Below are 21227 nucleotides of genomic sequence, written 5' to 3' on the forward strand. Positions count from 1 at the left end.
TGGAATTATTTGAAGTGACTTCATTATCACAACAGAATGAACACATACACATACTAAAAAAGACCATATGGTTTCGATTATGTTAACCCTTTGATTCGTACGATTAAACCGGTGTGATTATATAGTGCATTTCAGGCATTTAAATACACCTAAGTATAGTTACCACACACATTGTGTAGGTAACTATAAAGTTTACTCTTTTTTTTTTCTCCCACTTCACCGGCCTCTTACTTTCACGTATTTTGGGAGAAGTGGATGAATTTACGCGTTGTAAATCCAACAGATCCTATTCTCTAAATTCCAGTGCAAACTAACATGGCAATGCCCAAGTAACAATATCATTATAAACGACAAAATACATACACTTAAACGTTTTTGAGAATAGGATTATCAGATAGCTGATGACATAATTTATTTTTAAACATGTGATACATGTGACAAACTGCAGCCACAATCACTATTTTTACAGTTTAATACAGTAAAGCAGCTTTAAAGCAATCTATATTGTATAAAAAGCTTTGTGTGCGTGTATGTATGAGAAATACATTAAAGGTACAATATGTAATATTTGTGCATTAAAATATCCCAAAATCACAAGGCCAGTGTTTTATATTTTGTTAAGTTGATTACTTGACTTGATAAAGTCCTAATTGTTGGTGATTTTAATATACATGTAGATAACGAAAAAGATGCATTGGGATTGGCATTTAAAGACATTCTGAACTCTATTCGAGTTAGACAACATGTGTCAGGACCTACTCATTGTCGTAATCATACTCTAGATCTAATATTATCACATGGAATCTGTTGTGAATCTGCGTTCAGGACTCCACAGTGACGCTGCTGACGTAAGACGCTGATGATGTGTTATCTGGTGCGCCCGAGCTTCGTTTACAGTCTGAGGGAGACGCACGCTATATTCAAGCTATTCTACATTGTTTGCGTGGATATCATTTTTTTAATGGTGCGTAAATGTGCATGTCGCAGATGAGACACTTTTACAGCGTGCGTTTCCCTCAGTCTATAAATGAAGCTCGGGCTCACCAGATAACATCAGCGTCTTACGCCATCAGCGTAACTGTGAAAGATTGACAACAGACCCGGGAGAGAATACAATGCTGAATAAAGTCTTATTTTGTGTTATTTTTGGACCAAAAAGTATTTTCGATGCTTCAAAAACTTCTAACTAACCCACTGATGTCACATGGACTACTTTGATGATTTTTTTATTACCTTTCTGGACATGGACAGTATACCGTATATACATTTTCAATGGAGGGACAGAAAGCTCTCGGACTAAATCTAAAATATCTTAAACTGTGTTCCGAAGATGAACGGAGGTCTTACGGGCTTAGAACGACATGAGGGTGAGTCATTAATGACATTATTTTCATTTTTGGGTGAACTAACCATTTAAAAAAGCTCCACTGTCGCGCGTTCCCGTCTAAAGGGTAAAAAGTAGGGGTGTAACAATATATCGTGCCACAATATATCGCAATACAAAAATGCAACAATACGTATCGTGGATAGTGACAATATGTATCGTGGATAGTTCACCCAAAATAGAAATTACTGTATAAGAAAAAAAATCATGTTTTCAGAGTTTTAGTGTCAGTACTACATTAAACTACTATATAATGTTGATTATAATGTATAATAATGCAATGGTCAGCTTCAGAATCATGAATATTTTTATTCTGGTGTCACCATTGTCCTTGAATTACAAGCACCAAGTCCAAACCTGTTCATTTAAACCCACAATGTAATATCAAAGTTAGCATTTTAATCAATAGTACATTTTTTGTTAACCTTTTATCATATGTCTTGGGAGTATCGCAATAATATCGTATTGTGAGTTCAGTATCGTGATATATATCGAATCGTGAAATGAAGGTATCGTTACACCCCTAGTAAAAAGGCAAAAGTCTACTTGGGAGAGAAGTAGAAGGAAGGTTGTATGCAGGCGCGCGGACTTGGCATGTTGTTGTGTGGCGGTGCTTCAGATTGCCACCTAGCTGCCTGGAGTGCATACTACATCGAATTTCACACACTTTTGTGTCACCATATGCACGCAGATTTCCCACCCATTACGCTCGTCTAAATGCAGAATAAAAAGTGATAACGCAACGCCACTTTTGCATTTTCTCTTCAGATCGTTTCCGTGTAAACATAGCCTTAACCCTTTCACGCTAAGTTTAAAATATTCTAACTGACCCCACAGCGTGAGTTTTTCAAGGCAATCGTTATTTAGAATCTGTCACTTTATTATTTCCATGGTGACACGTCATTGCTTGTCACGTGACACAGCGCAACCACAACACAGCACTGAATGAATGATGATCTGCTTTTATGTCATTTTTCCTTTTTTATTCAAAATATTCACACGTTTATTAGCTATAGTATGAAACACTGATATTCCGATTGTCAAATATGTGCATGTGGATGTGTTTTGTTGTATAAACACCTTTATAACGATCGCGTTAGTTGAGCTGTTTGCGCGATGGGCGGCACCATGTTAGCTTGTGTCACAGTTCAGAAAATCGGATCTGTTGGATTTACAACACGTCAATTCCTCCACTTCTCCCAAAATACATAAAAGTAAGTGGCTGGTGAACTGGAAGAAGAATAGGGTAAAATGTAAAGCTACTTACACTATGTGTATCTGATATGAATAAAACGTGTCGTCTTTTTATAATATAAAAGATTATTTTTGCCGCTTCCATAGACCATCAGTGTGTATTTTACAAACTCAAATTCATAGTTTTTTAGTACTTATGTGATTGTATGTCTGAAACATAAAATAAACATTATGTGGTTGAAAACACTGAATAGTTGTGATATATGACAAGCACTGAGCGGGTCCGTCTCTGGCTCAGCGCAAGCCAACGCGCCGAAGCACGTTTGAATTCAGCAGTTGATCATGTGATGCACTGACCGTTCTAATCACACCGGTGTGATCGTACGCTCCAGGGACCAGCCAAGACTGATCACACCGGTGTGATCGTACATGCGAAAGGGTTAATATTCAACAACATTATTGATCTGACTGCATTGACACCATTGCATGAGAACTAAACTGAGCTGATCGATGACATCACTTTTTTAACCACAGCTGCTGTATAGATAAATTAATTAAATTAATAACTAATGATTTTTACAATGCAAATGAATCAACACTGTACTTACTTTAGCTGGACAATGACACTGTTTTCTTCTAAAAGTTGCTTTACAGTCAAAACTTATTTCCTGTTATTACTGTAAAGCTGCCTTGAAACAATCTGTATTTCAAAAAGCGCTATATAAATAAAGGTGACTTGACTCCGTTAGAAGTGTTTTTTAATTTTTTTAACATGTTGAAGTTATAATAGAGTCAAAATAATTGAGTTTACATTTAATATGGCATATGTATGAGCCTTAATGCTTAATCTATTCATGTAAACTTTAACATTATAAGCCAGAGGTATGTCTATGTTGTTGCTGTATTACTGTAAGAAATGCAGAAAGTTGATAAAGAAATTCAGGTCATTAAAATATAATTTCCATTTGTTGTTAGTTGTAAAAAGTCAATGTCATTTTGTATTAGGAAGTACATAATGCAGGTCCAGAACATGGCTGTGATGGAGATGGTCACTGAGAGTCCACTGTCCCTAGTGCTGACCCGGCCTACAATGCAGAGCCTGCCACAGCCTGTGGAGAGCAGAACTAATGGTTCAGAAAGGCCTGTTGTGTAGCTATCATTAGTTAAGATAACACATGGGAATTAACCATTTTGGTTGTCTGTCCAGGCTGTAATATAAACATTTTCCAGTTATTACTTTTACTGTTTAAGTACAGAGAAGCCATTTCATTTATTTTTTTACACATGTTTACTCATCTGTTGGTTATTGTGTATTAAATTCTGTAATAAAAAAATGTTTTAATTTATATAGCCAGCAAAGGTATGTTGACCTTTAAACTGTTGCATTATTATGTCTGGATTCAATGAGCTTTAGAAGAAGATTTGCCCATCATTTGTTTCTTTGTATTTTTTTCTGGTTTTAGCAAAATGATGTAGCATTTTGGGGCAAATATGCAAAATAGCAAACCAAAACTTGAAACTAAAATGGCAAATATCTCCACAGCTACTGTAAATTTTCCAGGAGAACTAACATAAGCTGGTATAAATGTGATCCAGACAGCACAGAATATGAGCATACTGAATGTAATGAACTTGGCTTCATTAAAGTTATCAGGGAGCTTTCGAGCAAGAAAGGCTAAAACAAAACACAAGACTGATAGCAGGCCAGTATAACCCAGAACAACCCAGAAACCAACAGCTGAACCTAAGTTACATTCTAGAATGATCCTTTCTCTGTAATAGGCCAAATTCATATATGGGAAGGGAGGAGATATTCTTAACCATAGCACACATATAAACACCTGTATTAGTGTTAAGGAAACAACACTGAGTCGTTGTTGTGCAGGTCCAAACCATTTCATGACATTATTTCCTGGAAGTGTTGCTCTGAAAGCCAGTAACACCACTATTGTTTTCCCCAGAACACATGAGATACAGAGGACAAAAGTTATTCCAAACGCTGTGTGACGCAACATACAGGACCACTCAGTGGGCCGACCAATGAAAGTAAGTGAACAGAGGAAACACAGTGAGAGTGAGAAGAGCAGCAGGAAGCTCAGCTCTGAGTTGTTGGCTCTGACAATGGGTGTTTCTTTGTGAAGATAAAACAGAAAAGATACAAATGCCGCTAATAAAACCCCAATGAAGGAGAAAATACAAAGCAACATCCCCATGATTTCTGTATAAGAAAGGAATTCAACCACTTTCAATACACATCTGTTTTTGCTTTCATTCGACCAGTACTCCAAAGCACAAGGAAAGCAGTCACTAGAATCTGTGAAGGAATTTCAAGAAAAGATTATTTGAATGTAAAAGTGCATCATGAAGTCCCTTGACCAATGGACACTATTACATTTTATCATACTTTCATGGGGGCATGTACTCAGCATTAACTATTTTACCTGTGCCATTACTGATTTCTCCCTCTGCACATGTGATGCAGTCGTAACAGCAGACAGGTCGTCCTTGTTGCACAGCCTTCCTAGTTCCAGGGAGGCAGCTCTCACTGCACATGGATACAGGCAACTATAAGAAAGTTACATTGCTCAAATGATGGTTTGAATTGGTAAATGCTTCATTAAATAATTATATGATCAATGCACCTTTCCAATGTTCCCTGCCCATAGCATGTGTTCAAGATTGATTTGAAGACGTTGCTGTAAAGGCAGTGAGCTGTCATAGACACCCACATGCTTAAACTGCAGACTTCCATCCTCAGTAGGCTGCCAGTTCACCAGGTCATATCTCGCAACTGGATCACCACTTGCATCAAAGAAGATATTTTCTCCTGTTTTTATAGTGAACCTCACATCATTCATATACTGTAACACCTGAAAGGAAAGTCCAGAAAAACAATTATTTCAGTTTGATTTTTCTACCCACATTTTTTTTTGCACTCACATACCTTTTGTGGTGTGGGCAGCTCTTCTTTGCTGCTGTTGGAGGATTTGATGTCTTTAAAAATATTATGGAGTGCGTGTGCAACAGCATACACTGCAGTGTACACCTTATGTTCTATTCGTAGCTCTGATATGTCAGTATATTCATTTTTCAGCTCTGCCAGATTCTCTGAGCCAGTACAGCCACCAATGCCACTGTTCCTGAAAGAGCACTTGAAAGCTGTTTCCCAGAATTCTTTTAAAAGTTCATTTTTTGGTTCTTGATCAGGGTGCACATTCACTAGGAACTCTCGCAGACCCACAAGGTTAGCATTCACTACAGCAAAACCAACAGCTCCAGAAAGGAAACTGTATTCCTTTGTTTCTGCAAGGTTTCGAGATGTTATCCAAGACTCACTGCCAACCCATTGCAGCCCTGTGATGTTGTTTTCTGCAATCACATTCACAAGGGGGATAAAATCTCCAAATGAGACAAAAGCCACCACTACCCTGGCTGTGCCCTGTTTTATCACTTCCATTGTTTTCAGAAACTGCTCTTGTGGATCAGTTCTTAATATGGCCTCTGAGTATTCAATACAAATCCCCTCTTGGTTTGCGGCATCCTCAAATGCTGCAATGCCATTATTACCATAGTCACTGCGACTCCTGACCGTTCCAACCCAAGTCCAGCCAAAGTGTTTGACAAGCTGAACCAACGCACTGCTTTGGTAATAATCACTGGGAATTGTTCTGTAGAAGGATGGATATATTTTTCTGTTACTTAGACATGCACATGTGGCAAAATGACTGATCTGCAAGAAAAATAAGCATTTATTTTTTTAGAAAGAGTATATAAATTTCCCAGTTGTTAATTTACTATATATCATCACTATGCAACTGTCATAAACGCACTGCTAAATGTATCCCATTTAAAACATTGTTTTCTATATTTACACTTTATTTATTTTGTTAAATTTGATTTGATATGTACATTTATGGTGCATGTTCCAGCACTTCATCGTACTTATCTGCTACTTGTAGTCATGCTTAATTAGTATAAGAGTTCTTACAACAGGCAAGCTGAATGGACCAACTACAGAAGCCAAGGCTATGGTGGGAGAGGATGTTGACTCTCCAACAATGGCATGAACAGCTGGTTGTCTAGAGCAAGATATATCACTCGAAGTCTCTTCATAGCCATTCATCAAAGCCATGCCTGCGAGGATAGTCTGAGCTATAGAGTTACATCCATCATATATCTTATAGCCCAAAGAAACACCAGGCAACAGTTGTGTACTGTTATTAATCTCCTCAATGGCAAAAATAAATGTCTGAGTAAATTTAAATTCACGCAAGTTCAACCTGTGGAATTACAGCATCAGTCATGTGTAAAACTGCAAGCATTCACTTTTTTTCATGAATAGCATCATACAGACCTTACGCATGTTGTTGGCTCTGGTTTGGAAGTGAAAGGATGCATCTTTAGCAGAGCACTTCTGTGGACTGAGAAAATCGCTCCAATGTTGATGTCTCTTTCTGCAGAAAGTAAAGGGAGGGCAGGCTGTCCAAGCAGTCTGCAGACTTGTTCTGAAGCTGGCAAACAGATGCTGTGCACTAGCAGCAACTGTAGCGGCAGTGACACAGTTATTTTTGCCATGCCAGTATGTATGTAGGGCAGGAAGCTCTGAGGTAGAACTGGGACAGTATTGTATTTTATTGTATCTTAACCCTCTGGGGTCTGATGTGTTTTCTGGGTCCTGGAGGTGTTCTGACATGCTCTGACATGTGCGCTTATTTCTGTTACTTGTGGCATTTTCATTGCTACAGTCTTATTACACTGTATTCAGAACAAACTCCGCTACAATAATATGTCAGCAGCATGTATGTAAAAGTTTGTAGTTTTGAGATAATGACGTTTATGCGTGGTTTGTGAAAAAAAAGTATTGTCTCTGAAATAAGGTCATAAATCCATACTGATTACTTCTTCACAAGACTTTTGAAAATTGTATCACGTAGCCTATAATATTTTCTTCAAAACTATGTGAAAATCATCCTGCATACTCATCCAGATAAACCAATATATTGATTTAAAATTTGTAAGACATGTTTTGTGTAAGAAAGCTGTATGCGAGGAGGCGTGAACCATCATGCATATTGATGTATTTCACACCCAAGAAAGGAATCCCATAATAGCCCTATTAGGTGCTATCAGGCCCTATCATTATGGGGAACCTTGGACAAAGAATGAGGAGTGAATTTTAAAAAAGAATGGCTTTTTGATTGTTTGGATTTATTTACAACACAACATAATCCAAAGACACACCACAAAGGACAAAAAAAGAATATTATTGAACACACTTAATCTAAAGACAGAGACTTGAACAGTCACACACCTTTGAGCCATTCCTGAAACATTGTACATACCTGTCATTTCCAAGGTGTTTGATTTTTAATTTTATCATGTTCATGTACAGTCTCATGTGAATGTTTAAGTCAGCAGGACTCATAAGTGGGGCATCTGGGTCCCTGTAAAAAAAGAAAAGAAAAACGAAACAACTGTGAACATGTTGATATCAAGATAAATTATAGACTGCACGATTTTGGGAATACATTTTAGATTTTTCTGGTTAAAATTTAAAATGTAGTATATATCACTGATTCTTGAGATAAGGGACAAAAGTACTTTTGAAAAGTGATAAACATAAAATCGATACTACATTAATTTGAATTGGATGTCTTCATAAACATGGGTCTCATCTATCATGCATGAAAAGGAACAGTTTTTTTTGTTTAAGGCGAGACACGGCAGGCAAAAACATATTTTTTTTTTCACTGATCAATTTTGAGATTTTGGGCTATTTGTCATTAATAACATGTCTTCTTTCAGACTTGTGGTGAAAAAAAGTCCAAAATACACATTTAGGTCTTTATTTTACTACACTTTGTCTATTTGCGTCTGTAGATATCTCTGAAATTCAACAAAAATTGCCGTTCTAAATCAACGCGCTGCTCCGCGATCTCTGTGTTCTTCCTTTAATCACGCACAGGACTGAAAAGTTCTCTCTCTTCTGTACAATGCTGTCGGATCCAAATATGGTAATTTCCTTTTAATCAGTAACCAACCGTGAAAGTAAAATGGGCATTTAACCCTAAAAGCGAAATCTCATTGGCTGATGTCAATTTCTGACAACGTGATTCGTTCAGATGTATCACGTGACGCGCTCTGACATTTAGATGTGTGTTTTTGACTGTTTTTCTGCTCAGTTGAAGGCCATAAATGCTGTGTTTAGAAGTTTTTATGTGATTTGGGTGGTTTGTATTGTTGTTGCTAATGATTTGATAAGATATTGTCAGTAAATAGTTGTTTCCACTAAAAAAGTATGATTTTTTACATTACAAATCTTTAAATGCCTTTTTCTCATTCTCCAGTGACACATCTCAGCCTATGTAGCACCTATGTACACCAAACTTTCCAGTATTGTACCTAGTTATATTATGAAGACAATTACAGAGGGATTTGTAAATATATTATTCCTAGCCTGATTTATATAAACATTTTATTCCAAAAAACATGGCGAAAATACATTTTTTAAGGCTATTGACAGTATATTCTGATTTACAGGATAACAAAAGTAGATATCTATAAATCCCTCAGTAATTTTTTTCCCATCTAATAAGTGAACACAATGAAAAAAGAATTTTGAACCTGGCTTTATCCAATTCTGAGATTTCGTTTTTTAAAATATAGGCAAATTAGCGCATATTTAATTAGATAATGCCTAATTTGCATATTTAAACATTAAATTACAGAAAACTTGTAATACATTTTTTTCTCATCTTAATGTAGGTATTCAACTGGGAAAGTTTCATGGTGATATCTGCTAGTTAAAAATATTGCCCTATTTACCAGTAGTGTCTCTCCTTAACCACTTTTTATAAAAAATTACATTTACTCGCTTAGTAACTTGACATTTGTCAACTCCGTCTGACACATGAAAAAAGTTTGTGTGTTTGATCAATTCAACAACACTGTAAAGTCTTTAAGTGTGTAGAAATGGTATGCCTTAGCAAGGTTAAGTGATAGCCTACATTGCATTGTATACACTTTTAATATTATTTTACATTGTTTTGGAATTACCGTCATTTAGTTTACAAATTTTACAAATTTTAATATATAAAATCAGTAGTTTTGTGCACAAAAGACACTGATGCATGTAGATAAGTTGGTGTTTTAATGTATGAACAAAATGTAACAATTTTTTTTTTTTTTTTTTATAAAAATGAAAAACCTCCATCTTACGGTGTTGACACAACTAACGGTGTTGACACACAATTGACGGTGTTGACAAACTAATCGAGAATCAAACTGATTAAATATATTTACCTAGTTTTAACATGGTAAAGGGAGTGTCAATGTGACTAAGTAATCTACTTCGCTACTTGTAAAATCACATTTCGTTACTGAGTACAATTTGAATTGATATTAAAATCTTTGACCGGCATTTCTGCACTGGGATTCATAAAAATATCTGATTGTAAACGGACCAATAAAAACCCTGATATTTGGACTGAAAAAAGCCGCCGCAGTCAGAGGTTTTTAAGAGCTGATCATAATGTGAAGGAGGCAAGTAACCCTGGCTGGCTGGACTGAAAGTTTGGAGAAGCAACAAACTACATAGTAGTGTTTCGATTATGGCAGCATTTCGATACTGAAATATCTGACTCCAATACTCATTTTCTGAAGTATATAGCCTACGATACCAGCTGCGCGTTCTTATTCTCTCATCTCTCCAACAGCGAGTTTGACACCCTCCCCTCAGCGCGGGATTGCAGGTATTGCGCATCATTTTATTCAAACTGCAGGTTTCTATGGCATAATGGCAAATGTCGCGAGTGCAATATTGTAACGCGAGAGCACATTCATGTAATCTCAGAAAACTGGACGCGAGCTCTGAAATATAGGCCTACGAATAAACTGGACTCAGATATTGAGTGTGCGCTCTCGGACTGTGTCATGTCATGTGTAATCGCGAATCTCGCCAAATGGTTCTCACTGCAGACTCAAATGACGCCCAGCTCCAATCTCTACATGCTCTTGAATTAAACGTTGTCAAAAAATGTGAAAATGCTACAGAAAATAGTATTGCCTGTACAGATGGTACTCAACCAGAATGCCTATTACCGCCACGCCAGCCACCGCGGCAAAACTACCGCGGTAAAAATAATCCAGTCGCATTTCAAAGTCATTCGCGAAATGACCGCCAGGTGGCACAGAGGGACATTGTGCAAAACAGCAGCTATTGCCGTATTTTGAAATGGAAGCGGGGTTAATGTCAATTAACAGATGAAATAGGCTACTATAGAACATTGTTTAGGACAGAAAAATAGAATCATAAATTAAAAAAAGAGACGAGAACAATATAGCCTTTATTTCATATTGTAGCCTACGCCTAGATGTCGGCGGGCGACATAAGCCTATTGCCCGTTGGGAGCAGCGTGATAAAAAATAAAATAAAAATAATAACAAAAATAACAAACAAAAATAAATTAGGTGCAATGAAGCTGATTATTTGTTTACTATTCCATTGAGGAATGAGACGAATGATGAGCGCTTCTCTGGACAATACTGGAGAACCGGGCATTTCTCAGTGATTAAATTCATGGCCGAGTGGCAGAACTTACGTATCGATCATTTGGATGACACGGGTTCGAATCCCGAACAAACATAGACTATTGTACATTTTATATGAGCCTATTAATGCATGTCATAGCCTATTATTAATGCAGTCAAAAAAAATTTTATACAGGATAACCTTTTTAAAAAATTTTTTGGTTCCTAGCCTATAAAGAGTTTGTAAAAACATGGTTTTAAGCAATGTGCGATTTGCCAGGGGGACGGGCATTTCCTTCTGGTCTAAACATCCCTGCTTCTGCTGAATTATTTTAATCCCCCCTCCCTCCACAGTAATCAATGCTATAAATTACTTCACCAATAGACCATTTAAAATATATAAAATAAAGATATGCAACAGGCACGTTTAAACGACAATAGTCATACAGATCAAAGTAGAGTAGCCTACATCGTTGAAAACTGTAAACTTTTATTCATATTAGGCTAACGACAAAAGTTTATCTGTCGTCTCTGTCTCCGGGAACGGAGCGTCACAAAAATGAACGGAAAGCCACTTGCCTCCGCTCATGTCTAAAGCCTTTAAATGTCTAAATATTTAATAAATGTTATCTGATTAGGTAATCCGTTTGAAACCGAGAGGTGCAGAGGATCTACTCAAACATGTTTAGCTATCATGTGAGCGCTTCCCAATGATAAACGGACAAGGGTGAAAATCTCGCTATAATTAAATGTAGTCTAGGCTAAATCGCCCTGAATTAAATTGTAAAAACAGATCATATAATTTATTTTCCGAAATGTTGCGATATTGTTTCATTTAAGTTCATAATTATTCTATAAATGTTATTTAGTTTAGCAGCTGCACGAAGCACTGTGGTTCGGAAAAAATAATAATAATTCACAAATCGCATGCACCCTGGTTGTAAGGATCCAAAGATCCCTGTGGAATTTAACATTGAGTTGAACATTGTTTTCATGACAACAAATGAACATGCGTTTGTATTTAGGTTTGCTTGGAAAAAGCTGGCCCAAACCGAGGTAGCGTTTTATTTCATCAATTATTGAAATAATTAAATGTTTAGTAATAAACTTATATGACAGAAATATTAGCCTACTAGCCTACATGTAGCCTAAATAATTAAGTTATTTCATTATCAACACTTTACTATAGCCTAATGCTAATGTCTAGAATTAAGTTTGAATTGCGACTTCTCTTTGTTTTAAGTCGGTCTCAAACTCAGATAGCCTGTGGGGGGGGGGTTGGGGGTTCATGAGTGTTCAGTCTTTCATATGAAGAGTGAGCCTGATGACCAGGCAAATGTAACGGGGTATTTAGCCCGTCTTGTAGGGGAAATTTATTAGCGCTGTCCCGGAAGACTGAATAACGAAAAGGATCTTAGTCCCCGCTATCAGTGCTTTTAGTCTCGTTACACACTAAATGTATGCATGTTGTGTCCTACTTTATTGGGATGCACACTACAGACCGACGAGGGTAGGCTTCAGTTTGAGTAATGTCACAAGATGGCTTCCTGAATTAACAGTATATGTGAGACACGGTCTAATATACTCCTCCCTCCCCTGGTCTAATAAAGTAGCTGAGACGCCCCTACTCCTTGACAGCTCTAAACAAAAACAAAAAGTAGTACAATGCAGGTAAGTACAAAAATTAAACAATATTTATTTTCTGTGTATTTTTTCTTTCTTGTAATCAAGTGTTAATTCAGTGTTAATAATCACTAAATAAAAGAAAATAAATAAAATGTATGGTCTTTGAGTTTTCTTTTAAACTCACTACAACACAACCTCTTTCAATGAAAAAGCTCTAAACCATTCAGTTGTACAATGGTAAATCTCACTTCAAAAAAAAACACACAAAAAAACACTTGTAAACACCACTTACTATGAGTTTTCAAATGATCAAACAATCACATCTGGAAAACAACAACAATGATATACACAATGAAATTTCACATCTGGAAGAGCACTTACGTGAAACGTCCCTTTATGTGTTCACTCACAATTCACTTTAGGTTCTGTAGTTCAACTGAACTCTCACAATTCACTGTTCATCGGATCAAAATAAAAAAAAATAAAGAAATTGAACTGTTGAGATGCGTTGTCTTGACGTAGCGTCCGTTGAAATAGTCAAATCACTCAAGCTCAATGAAATGTCCCCAAAAAATGTAATGATTCAAAAATGAGTCAAAAAGCAAATGAATCACACTGAGATGAATCAAAACGAAATGTACCAACTGAGATGCATCAAGCTGCGATACACCAACTGAGATGTGTCAAACTGAGATGTCGTTGGATGGCAGGGTAACACAAAAAAAAATCTTAAACTCAAATCTTCTCGAAAAAAACTATGTTCAGCACCAACTGCAAACAGCAGTTTCCATCTCACGTGCGACGACCAGTGTTGCCAACTTAGCGCTTTTGTCGCTATATTTAGCGAGTATTCAGACCCCTCTAGCGACACATTTTCAAAAAAGCGACTAGCGACAAATCTAACGACTTTTTCTGGTGTTATTGGTGACTTTTGGCGACTCTCTGACGTGAAAGCAAATATCGTCTTCCAGGGTTCCTACGGGGTTTGGAAAAGTATGGAAAAGTATGGAATTTGATTTGAGTGATTTCCAGGTCTGGAAAAGTATGGAAAAAAGAAAGCAGAGTATGGAAAAATATTTGCATTTCCAGACTATTGCCCCTGTTTAGTTTTCTATAATAGAAAATCTAATGAATTTAAAAATAAATAAATAAATAAATGCTGTGCATTCACGAGTTCACACATACATGAAATCAGATATAGTAATTTATCCCCCCTTTGACTGGGATAGAAAACCAGCCAAGAGTGAGGTGATGGGGTGGTGCAAGGATGCTGTGAAACTGTCATGATGGGACACACAGGTGATACCGGCTTAAATCCACTTTTTGGGGTGAAAATACTGACATGCCTAAGACTTTTGCACAGTAGTGTATATGATAAACTTTTTTTGTGCCCTCGAGAAACTATTCACATGTGCACGTGAATTGTTTTGCATGGTCTCCTACAAAAAACGCTTTCCTTTTCTCATAATATTCGTTGCACATCACCACATTTTTCATGAATCTCACACAGGTTCGATGATTGTCTCTTTAAATCCCTCCTTGTCACGAGCCTACTCTGCTGTGATTGGTCTACCACTTATAGTGCTTGTCGGAAGCCCACACCACTACTAAACCTACCCTAACCTACCCATGCGTATCTTATGCACGTAAAAACAAATTCTCGCGTATAAATTGCACGATAAACACTATAGGTGCTAGGGATGCATTTAGTGTGACCAGGTTGGTTACCCAGTGACGTGTAGCCGTCACGGAAGTGGGATTCAAATTCCTGATGACACGGTTTAGGTGGTTCAAAGTCGATTACTTAATTTATTGCGTTCTCTTTCATTTTCATACCTTTGCAGACTGCTCCACACATTGCATGAAAGGGAATATTTGAAAAAGCATAATAGGGGCACTTTTAATATGGTCTGAAAATCTACAGAGACGATTTTAACTTTGAGTCTGGAAAAGTATGGAATTTTGAAATGGAAAATGTGTAGGAACCCTGGTCTTCTCAACAGCGGGTGCTGCCGTGGGTCCCATCCGCGTCCCAAAGCACTCACAGGCGGCCCAGTCCTCGCGCAGCAGCCGCTCCCAGCTGCAGTCAGAGCAGGAGATGTTAACCCCTCCGCCACATGAATCGCGCATGTGCGGAATTCATGTACCAACTTAGCGCCTTTGTTGCTATTTTTAGCGACTTTTCAGACCCCGACTTTTTTGCTTTCTCCCTGCCGTCACTCACTGTAGCTGCGTCTACCCCGTTCATCTGTTGAGCGCACGGCTGCTGACAGACGTGAATGAGCAGTGTTTTTCCACAGACTTATCACTTATCTGCTTTTCTTTGGGTTTTTATTTAAAGAATTTAGTTGGACCATTTTTAAGTTCCTTTCTTTCTTGTGCTTATTACTTAATAGATTATCACTAATATCACAGAGCTTTAGTTCATCCGGTTCCCGAACTCTCAATTCAGATAATTTTCCACATATGCCTATAGGCAAATTTTTTTTTTTTTTGTCATTCACTAGACCTATATCATAGTCGTTCTAGCCTATTGTCTGACAAAAAAATATAGGCTATAGGAAATGAGAACAGCTTTATTTTTCATTTGGCTATATTATATTATATTACAATATATTAAATACAGTAGGCCTATGTGAGCATTAATTTAGAGAGAAAACACATTAGGCAAGCAGAACGCATGTACGACGCGATGACGTCATGAATATGCTAATTGACGTATGACGTCATCTAGCGACATTTAGCGACTTTTAGGGAAGGCGTTAGCTACTTTCCTCTGAAAATAGTTGGCAACACTGGCGACGACACTCAAATACGCGAGTCCAGTCTGGTTGAAACGTTAGTTGGCTGCTTCTCAATGAAAAAGAAAGGAGTGCAAAACTCAGCAAAAATGTGGAAAAATATCTTCAATCGTCACTGATCAAGCTGAACTTGTACTTTTAATGCACTCACGGTTCTCGTAGTCTTCACAATCACAAAGCATTACTGCGTCACTCTAGCAGTCCAATGCAACTCGATTCACGGATCAAAACTACACAAAAAAAAAACCTACGAAACGCGGGACACAGCTCACAAAAATCACTTGATGTCGTCCTTTATTCGACTTAAGCCCAGATTAACTTCAGTTTCAGTACTTTATCGAACGAGCTTCTCGAACACGACACAACTCACTTTTTTCTGTGCGACACTCATACACCGCGCTCTTCTTCTTCTCCTCTCGCAGCACACACTGAACGCCGAAAACCAATCCACCCGTCAAAATAAAAGTCCGCCAAAATAATAATAATTTTTAGATATCTACCCGTTACACAAAGGCAAAATACACATCTCTCGATGTGTCCAAATGTAGGCCCTTAAATTATAAATATTGTAGTTTTATGTATTGTATTTAACCCTCTATGGTACGGTGTTGCCTCCAGGCAACATAGTCTATTTTAGCTTTTTTTTTTATAAAAAAATAATAAAATCTAATTGGTAAATGCTCTCTAAGGGGAGGGGAACTCAATGCTAACCAATGAAAATGCAAAAGAGTGGTCACATGACCCACATGGGTCCATTTTGTTGCTTCTTTCAGCACACGTGCACATGTCACATGGCTCCATATTTTCTCCACTGAAAAAGGAGAAAAAAATATTTTTCACTAATTTCTGTCCAGATAATAAGCTACAAAAAATCAGAGTCACCTTCATTGGTAAGTAAAGAAGTATTTTCAAAAACTTTATATTATATATCATCAAATGTATTAATGGACATTACATAAAACTGCATGTTGCCTCGAGGCAACATTGTACCATAATGGAATCACATAAGGCCATACCAGGCATACTAGGGCCCTGTCCCATTTCTCCCCCCTTAAAACTTCCACTTGGTTTTAACCCTCAGGGGACTAAGCCCTTTTTGGTCCGTTTTCTCTATTTTTACATCTGGGCTTATAAACCATATGTAATGGAGATGGAACACCATGTGTTTGGTATCTATGGATTCAGAAGACCCTAAGCTAACATAAGCATGCATGTAATGTGTTTATAAAGGAAGTATGAGTGAAAAATGTACAATAATCGAGAGAATTTCACAAATGAAAATTAGATTTTTGTCATTTATTACTGAAAATCACACCTCACACAACAATAGTGAACAGTTTTTGAACCAAAAAAATATTTGTCAAACCCTTTGCTTGACAGACATTTGTAATTGTTCAATCAAATGAGTTAAGAACAATGAAATAAGGAACTTTTTTTACAAACAGTCCCAGGCGTGAAAAAGCTGTCTGCTTCGAACTAAATGAGACCTGCTTGCTCTGAAGAACAGACACACTCACAACCTGGCAGATTTACTTTCCACTAACTGTTCCAGAGCTTGTTCTGCCGTAAATCTTACTGCTTGCCATCATAAAAGTGCTAAAACAATACAATAATAATGCTATTTAAGTTATTCTGTCTCTCTCTTATATAGATCTCAGTGCGTTCTGTAATACTCCGCTCCGTTCGCGATCTGTCTCATTCTCCGTCCACATGACGCTGTTTGTTTGTACATGTTGAAGGCTACAGAGTCCTCTGATTGGCTAGAATACGTCTTGGTAACCTTCCTCTGATTGGGTAAAAAAAAAATCCTCCCAGTGGCAATTTTTCCATTGGTGGAATTTGCCTAACAACATCGATTTCATTGGCCTTTTTATGCAGTGGTATTGCGCAACAGCGAAGCATGTGAATAATAATACAATACGTGATATCACTGTTTTCAGCGGAATCTGAGGAAGACGGCAAAAAAGACCGCACCTCTCTATCATTAATAGTTTTGAAGATAATTGCACATTTGTAAAAGTATGCCATTTTGGGCGGTACCGCCCAATTCGTCCTCAGAGGGTTAAGTGCCCTCAGAAGTAAGTCCCCTCAACGAGGGAAGTGGAGTTGAAGATCTTTCCCTATGAAATGGGACACCACTATATGCAAATTAGCGCAGCAAACGAGGGAAACCTCACTACGTCACGCGCAGGAAACCTCACTATGTCACGCGCAGCGTCGACTCGTCTACTACTACTATTTCATTCAGAAAAATGCCGGTTCCAGCTGTTGTGTGGGCTGTGTTCGTTTATCTACGTCTGATGAATCAACAGAGAAGACATGTGGAATATAGAAGACGCATTCGCTGTCTTCTTTGCCTTGAGGATTTATTTCAGGTATGTCCGATTTGTTTAAATATTTTGATGTTATATGTTTACCTCAGCTGTTGATGATTTAACGCTAGCCCAAATAGAATTAACTTACCTGTTGTTTGTGTCAATAAAATAACACGATCTATACATGATTCGGCTCGTATAACGTTAGTTAAATGAATAAAATGTATCTTACTCGTAACGTTACACTTTTACATAAGTATATTTAAAAAAACTTTATTTAACATAAATAATACTTTTTAAATAGCCCACTTAAAGTGTTTATTACAAATAAAAGACTAAATGCTAAAATTGTTATTGTTGTAAATGTCACCAATTTACAAAACATGTTTTTATTAGGCTACTTGTAGTTCATTGTTTTCCAGAGTGACCGTCCAGTGACATACTGCAGTTTGAATATCCTTGTGCCCATCCTTCGCCTGTGGTTTAATGTGGAGTTAAAGATCAAGCAGGACTTCAGGTTAAATAGGCAGGCCATGCATGCCCTGCAGCGCCTGATGCAGAGAGAGCAGGACCATGGATGGGGCAATGAATTAGAAGTCCTGATATATGTCTATTGGCTTGCCCATGGACTTTCCTATCGTGTGGTGTCGCGAGTTTTCAGTGTGCCCAAATCCACTGTTCACAGAATTATTCACAAGGTGGCACAGTTCATTTGGGATAATCTACATAGAGCCCATGCCTTTCCGAATCCTGCAGACCTGGACACTGTGGCTAATGTATTTGCCCAGTGTTCTGGAACGCCCGTCCTCAACAAAGCTGTAGGTGCTATTGATGGTTGTCACATAAGAATTAAGCCCCCATCAGTTCATCGCCTGGACTATTTAAATTACAAAGGGTTTTACTCCCTAAACATGCAAGCCATCTGTGACTCTGCTGGAAAGTTCCTGGATGTTTGTGTAGGCTATCCAGGTTCTGTACACGACACACGCATTTTGAAAAACAGTTCTTTTTATCTGGCCAGAAATTATCCACCCAATGGATACTTTATCTTGGGAGATGGCGGATATCCTTGTTTGGAGACACCAATCTGCCTCATCACTCCATACAGGGAACCTGTGAATGGCCCAGTGCAAAGGAAATTCAATTATCACCAATCAAGGGCACGTTCCATTGTAGAGAGGGCCTTTGGCATCATGAAGACTCGTTGGAGGTCCACACTTTTCAGGGCCCTGGAGGTCAGTCCTACGTTTGCACCCCAGGTCATAGCATCCTGGACATATCCTGGACTTAATTTGCTGCTCTGGTGTTACCCCTTCTGATTTTACAGCTGCTGAACTTCCTATAACTGACCATTTTCTAATATAATTTACTGTGAAACTCTCTCTCTCCATTTCCAAAGTACCACTTTTATTTCATTTCGGAATATAAAGAATATTAATCATACCGCTCTCACTTCAAGTATCCACTTATTCCTCCCCCCCGTTACTCACCTATCCACTCCTGATGATCTGGTCTCCCACTACAATACTGGACTCCATAAAATTCTTAATTCCCTTGCCCCGGTAAAAACTAGATCTGTTTTATTTTCCGTCTCCGCCCCTTGGTTCACCCCTGATCTTCATCTCATGAAATCCAAAGATCGCCAACTTGAACGCCTTTACAGAAAAACTGGTCTCACTATTCACAAAGAAATGTACAATACACACATCTTACGTTATAAGGACTCCATTGCAAACACCAAAACTCACAACTACTCCAGCATAATCATTGCTAATAAAGGTAACTCCAAGTCACTGTTTTCCATACTTAACATCACTCAACCCCAGGACCTTTTCCCTCCCCACATGTATACAACCAACTTTTGCAACTCCATGATGTCATTCTTCACTGATAAACTCAAAAATATTCACCAGAACCTTGGATCTCTCACTCACCTCAGCAACTCAGACGATTTTAACCCATTCACACATTCATTCTCGTCCTTCCACCTCCCAGCTATCTCTGAAGTCACAGACCTCATAAAGAAATCCAAGACTTCCACTTGTCAACTTGACCCATTTCCCACACAACTTGTTAAAGCCTGTCTTCCCTCCTTGGTTCCCCATATTTTGCTATCATCCACTCCTCTCTCACCACTGGAACTGTGCCTACATCTTTCAAAACTGCTGCTATTACTCCAATTTTAAAAAAACTTGGCGCCAACCCCCGTGACTTCAACAACTTCCGTCCTATATCAAATTTACCATTCATTTCCAAAATACTTGAAAAAACAGTTTCCTCTCAACTTCATTCCCATCTAACCCACAATAACCTGTATGAACAGTTCCAGTCCGGGTTCCGCCCACTTCACAGCACTGAAACAGCATTAATCAAAATCACAAATGACCTCCTTATGGCAGCTGATTCTGGACTCCTTACCATCCTCATCCTTCTCGATCTAAGTTCAGCTTTTGATACCATCTGTCATACCACCCTCCTCAACAGGTTATCTTCCATCGGCATCACTCGCACTCCGTTAGACTGGTTCATATCCTACCTCTCTGGCCGCACTCAGTTTGTTCAATTCAAGTCTTTTAAATCCAATTCCCAAGTCACTTCAGGTGTTCCACAGGGCTCTGTCTTGGGTCCCTTACTTTTTATCATTTATCTCCTTCCCCTTGGCAATATCTTCCGCAAATATAATATACATTTCCACTGCTATGCTGATGACACCCAGCTCTACCTTTCGACCAAACCATCATCCACTCTCCCACCCACCACCCTTACCGATTGCATCTCAGAAATAAAAATATGGTTGACACAACTTTCTTAAATTAAATAGCAATAAAACTGAGGTTCTCCTCATTGGCTCTAAATCCACCTTATCCAAAACCGACAGTTTTTCACTCACTATTGACAGTTCCTCTGTTTCACCTTCCCCCCAGGTTAAGAGTCTGGGTGTCATCCTTGACGGTACATTATCTTTTCATTCTCACATCAATAACATAACCCGGTCTGCATATTTCCATTTACGCAACATTAATCGCCTCCGCCCTTCCCTTACCCCTCACACTGCAGCTGTCCTTGTTCACAGTCTCGTCACTTCACGTTTGGACTACTGCAATTCTCTTCTTTTTGGCCTCCCTCACAAATCAATGCATAAACTTCAACTGGTCCAGAATTCAGCTGCCCGCATATTAACAAGAACACCCTCCATTCACCACATCACTCCTGTTCTCCAACAGCTTCACTGGCTCCCGGTACAGTTTCGCATTCAATTCAAAATCCTTCTTCTAACCTTCAAAGCCATCCACAATCTATCGCCCCCATATCTGTCTGATCTTCTCCAGGTTCATACCCCCACCCGCTCTCTTAGATCATCGTCCTCCGTACATCTGT

The 21227-nt window shown here is 38.2% G+C and overlaps 2 protein-coding genes across 2 annotated transcripts; one reads left to right on the forward strand and one right to left on the reverse strand.

Annotated features, from left to right (window-relative positions):
* Positions 1 to 3324: 3324 nt before the first annotated feature.
* On the reverse strand, positions 3325 to 7153 carry LOC307002758 (extracellular calcium-sensing receptor-like; the record flags this gene model as incomplete). Its single annotated transcript, XM_079620670.1, has 6 exons — positions 3325 to 4892; positions 5020 to 5143; positions 5221 to 5448; positions 5523 to 6308; positions 6567 to 6858; positions 6933 to 7153. 6 exons carry the CDS (start codon positions 7151 to 7153, stop codon positions 3979 to 3981), a joined length of 2565 nt encoding a protein of 854 aa, XP_079476796.1. The 3' UTR covers positions 3325 to 3978.
* A 10449-nt stretch (positions 7154 to 17602) lies between these two features.
* Positions 17603 to 19343, forward strand: LOC307003464 (uncharacterized protein). The gene is made up of 2 exons (XM_079621878.1): positions 17603 to 17909; positions 18272 to 19343. The coding sequence occupies exons 1-2, from the start codon at positions 17787 to 17789 to the stop codon at positions 19166 to 19168; spliced, it is 1020 nt and encodes a 339-aa protein (XP_079478004.1). The 5' UTR covers positions 17603 to 17786; the 3' UTR covers positions 19169 to 19343.
* The last annotated feature ends 1884 nt before the right edge of the window (positions 19344 to 21227 follow it).

Source organism: Phoxinus phoxinus (assembly GCF_949152265.1).
Source record: "Phoxinus phoxinus genome assembly, chromosome: 8".
Taxonomy (NCBI): domain Eukaryota; kingdom Metazoa; phylum Chordata; class Actinopteri; order Cypriniformes; family Leuciscidae; genus Phoxinus; species Phoxinus phoxinus.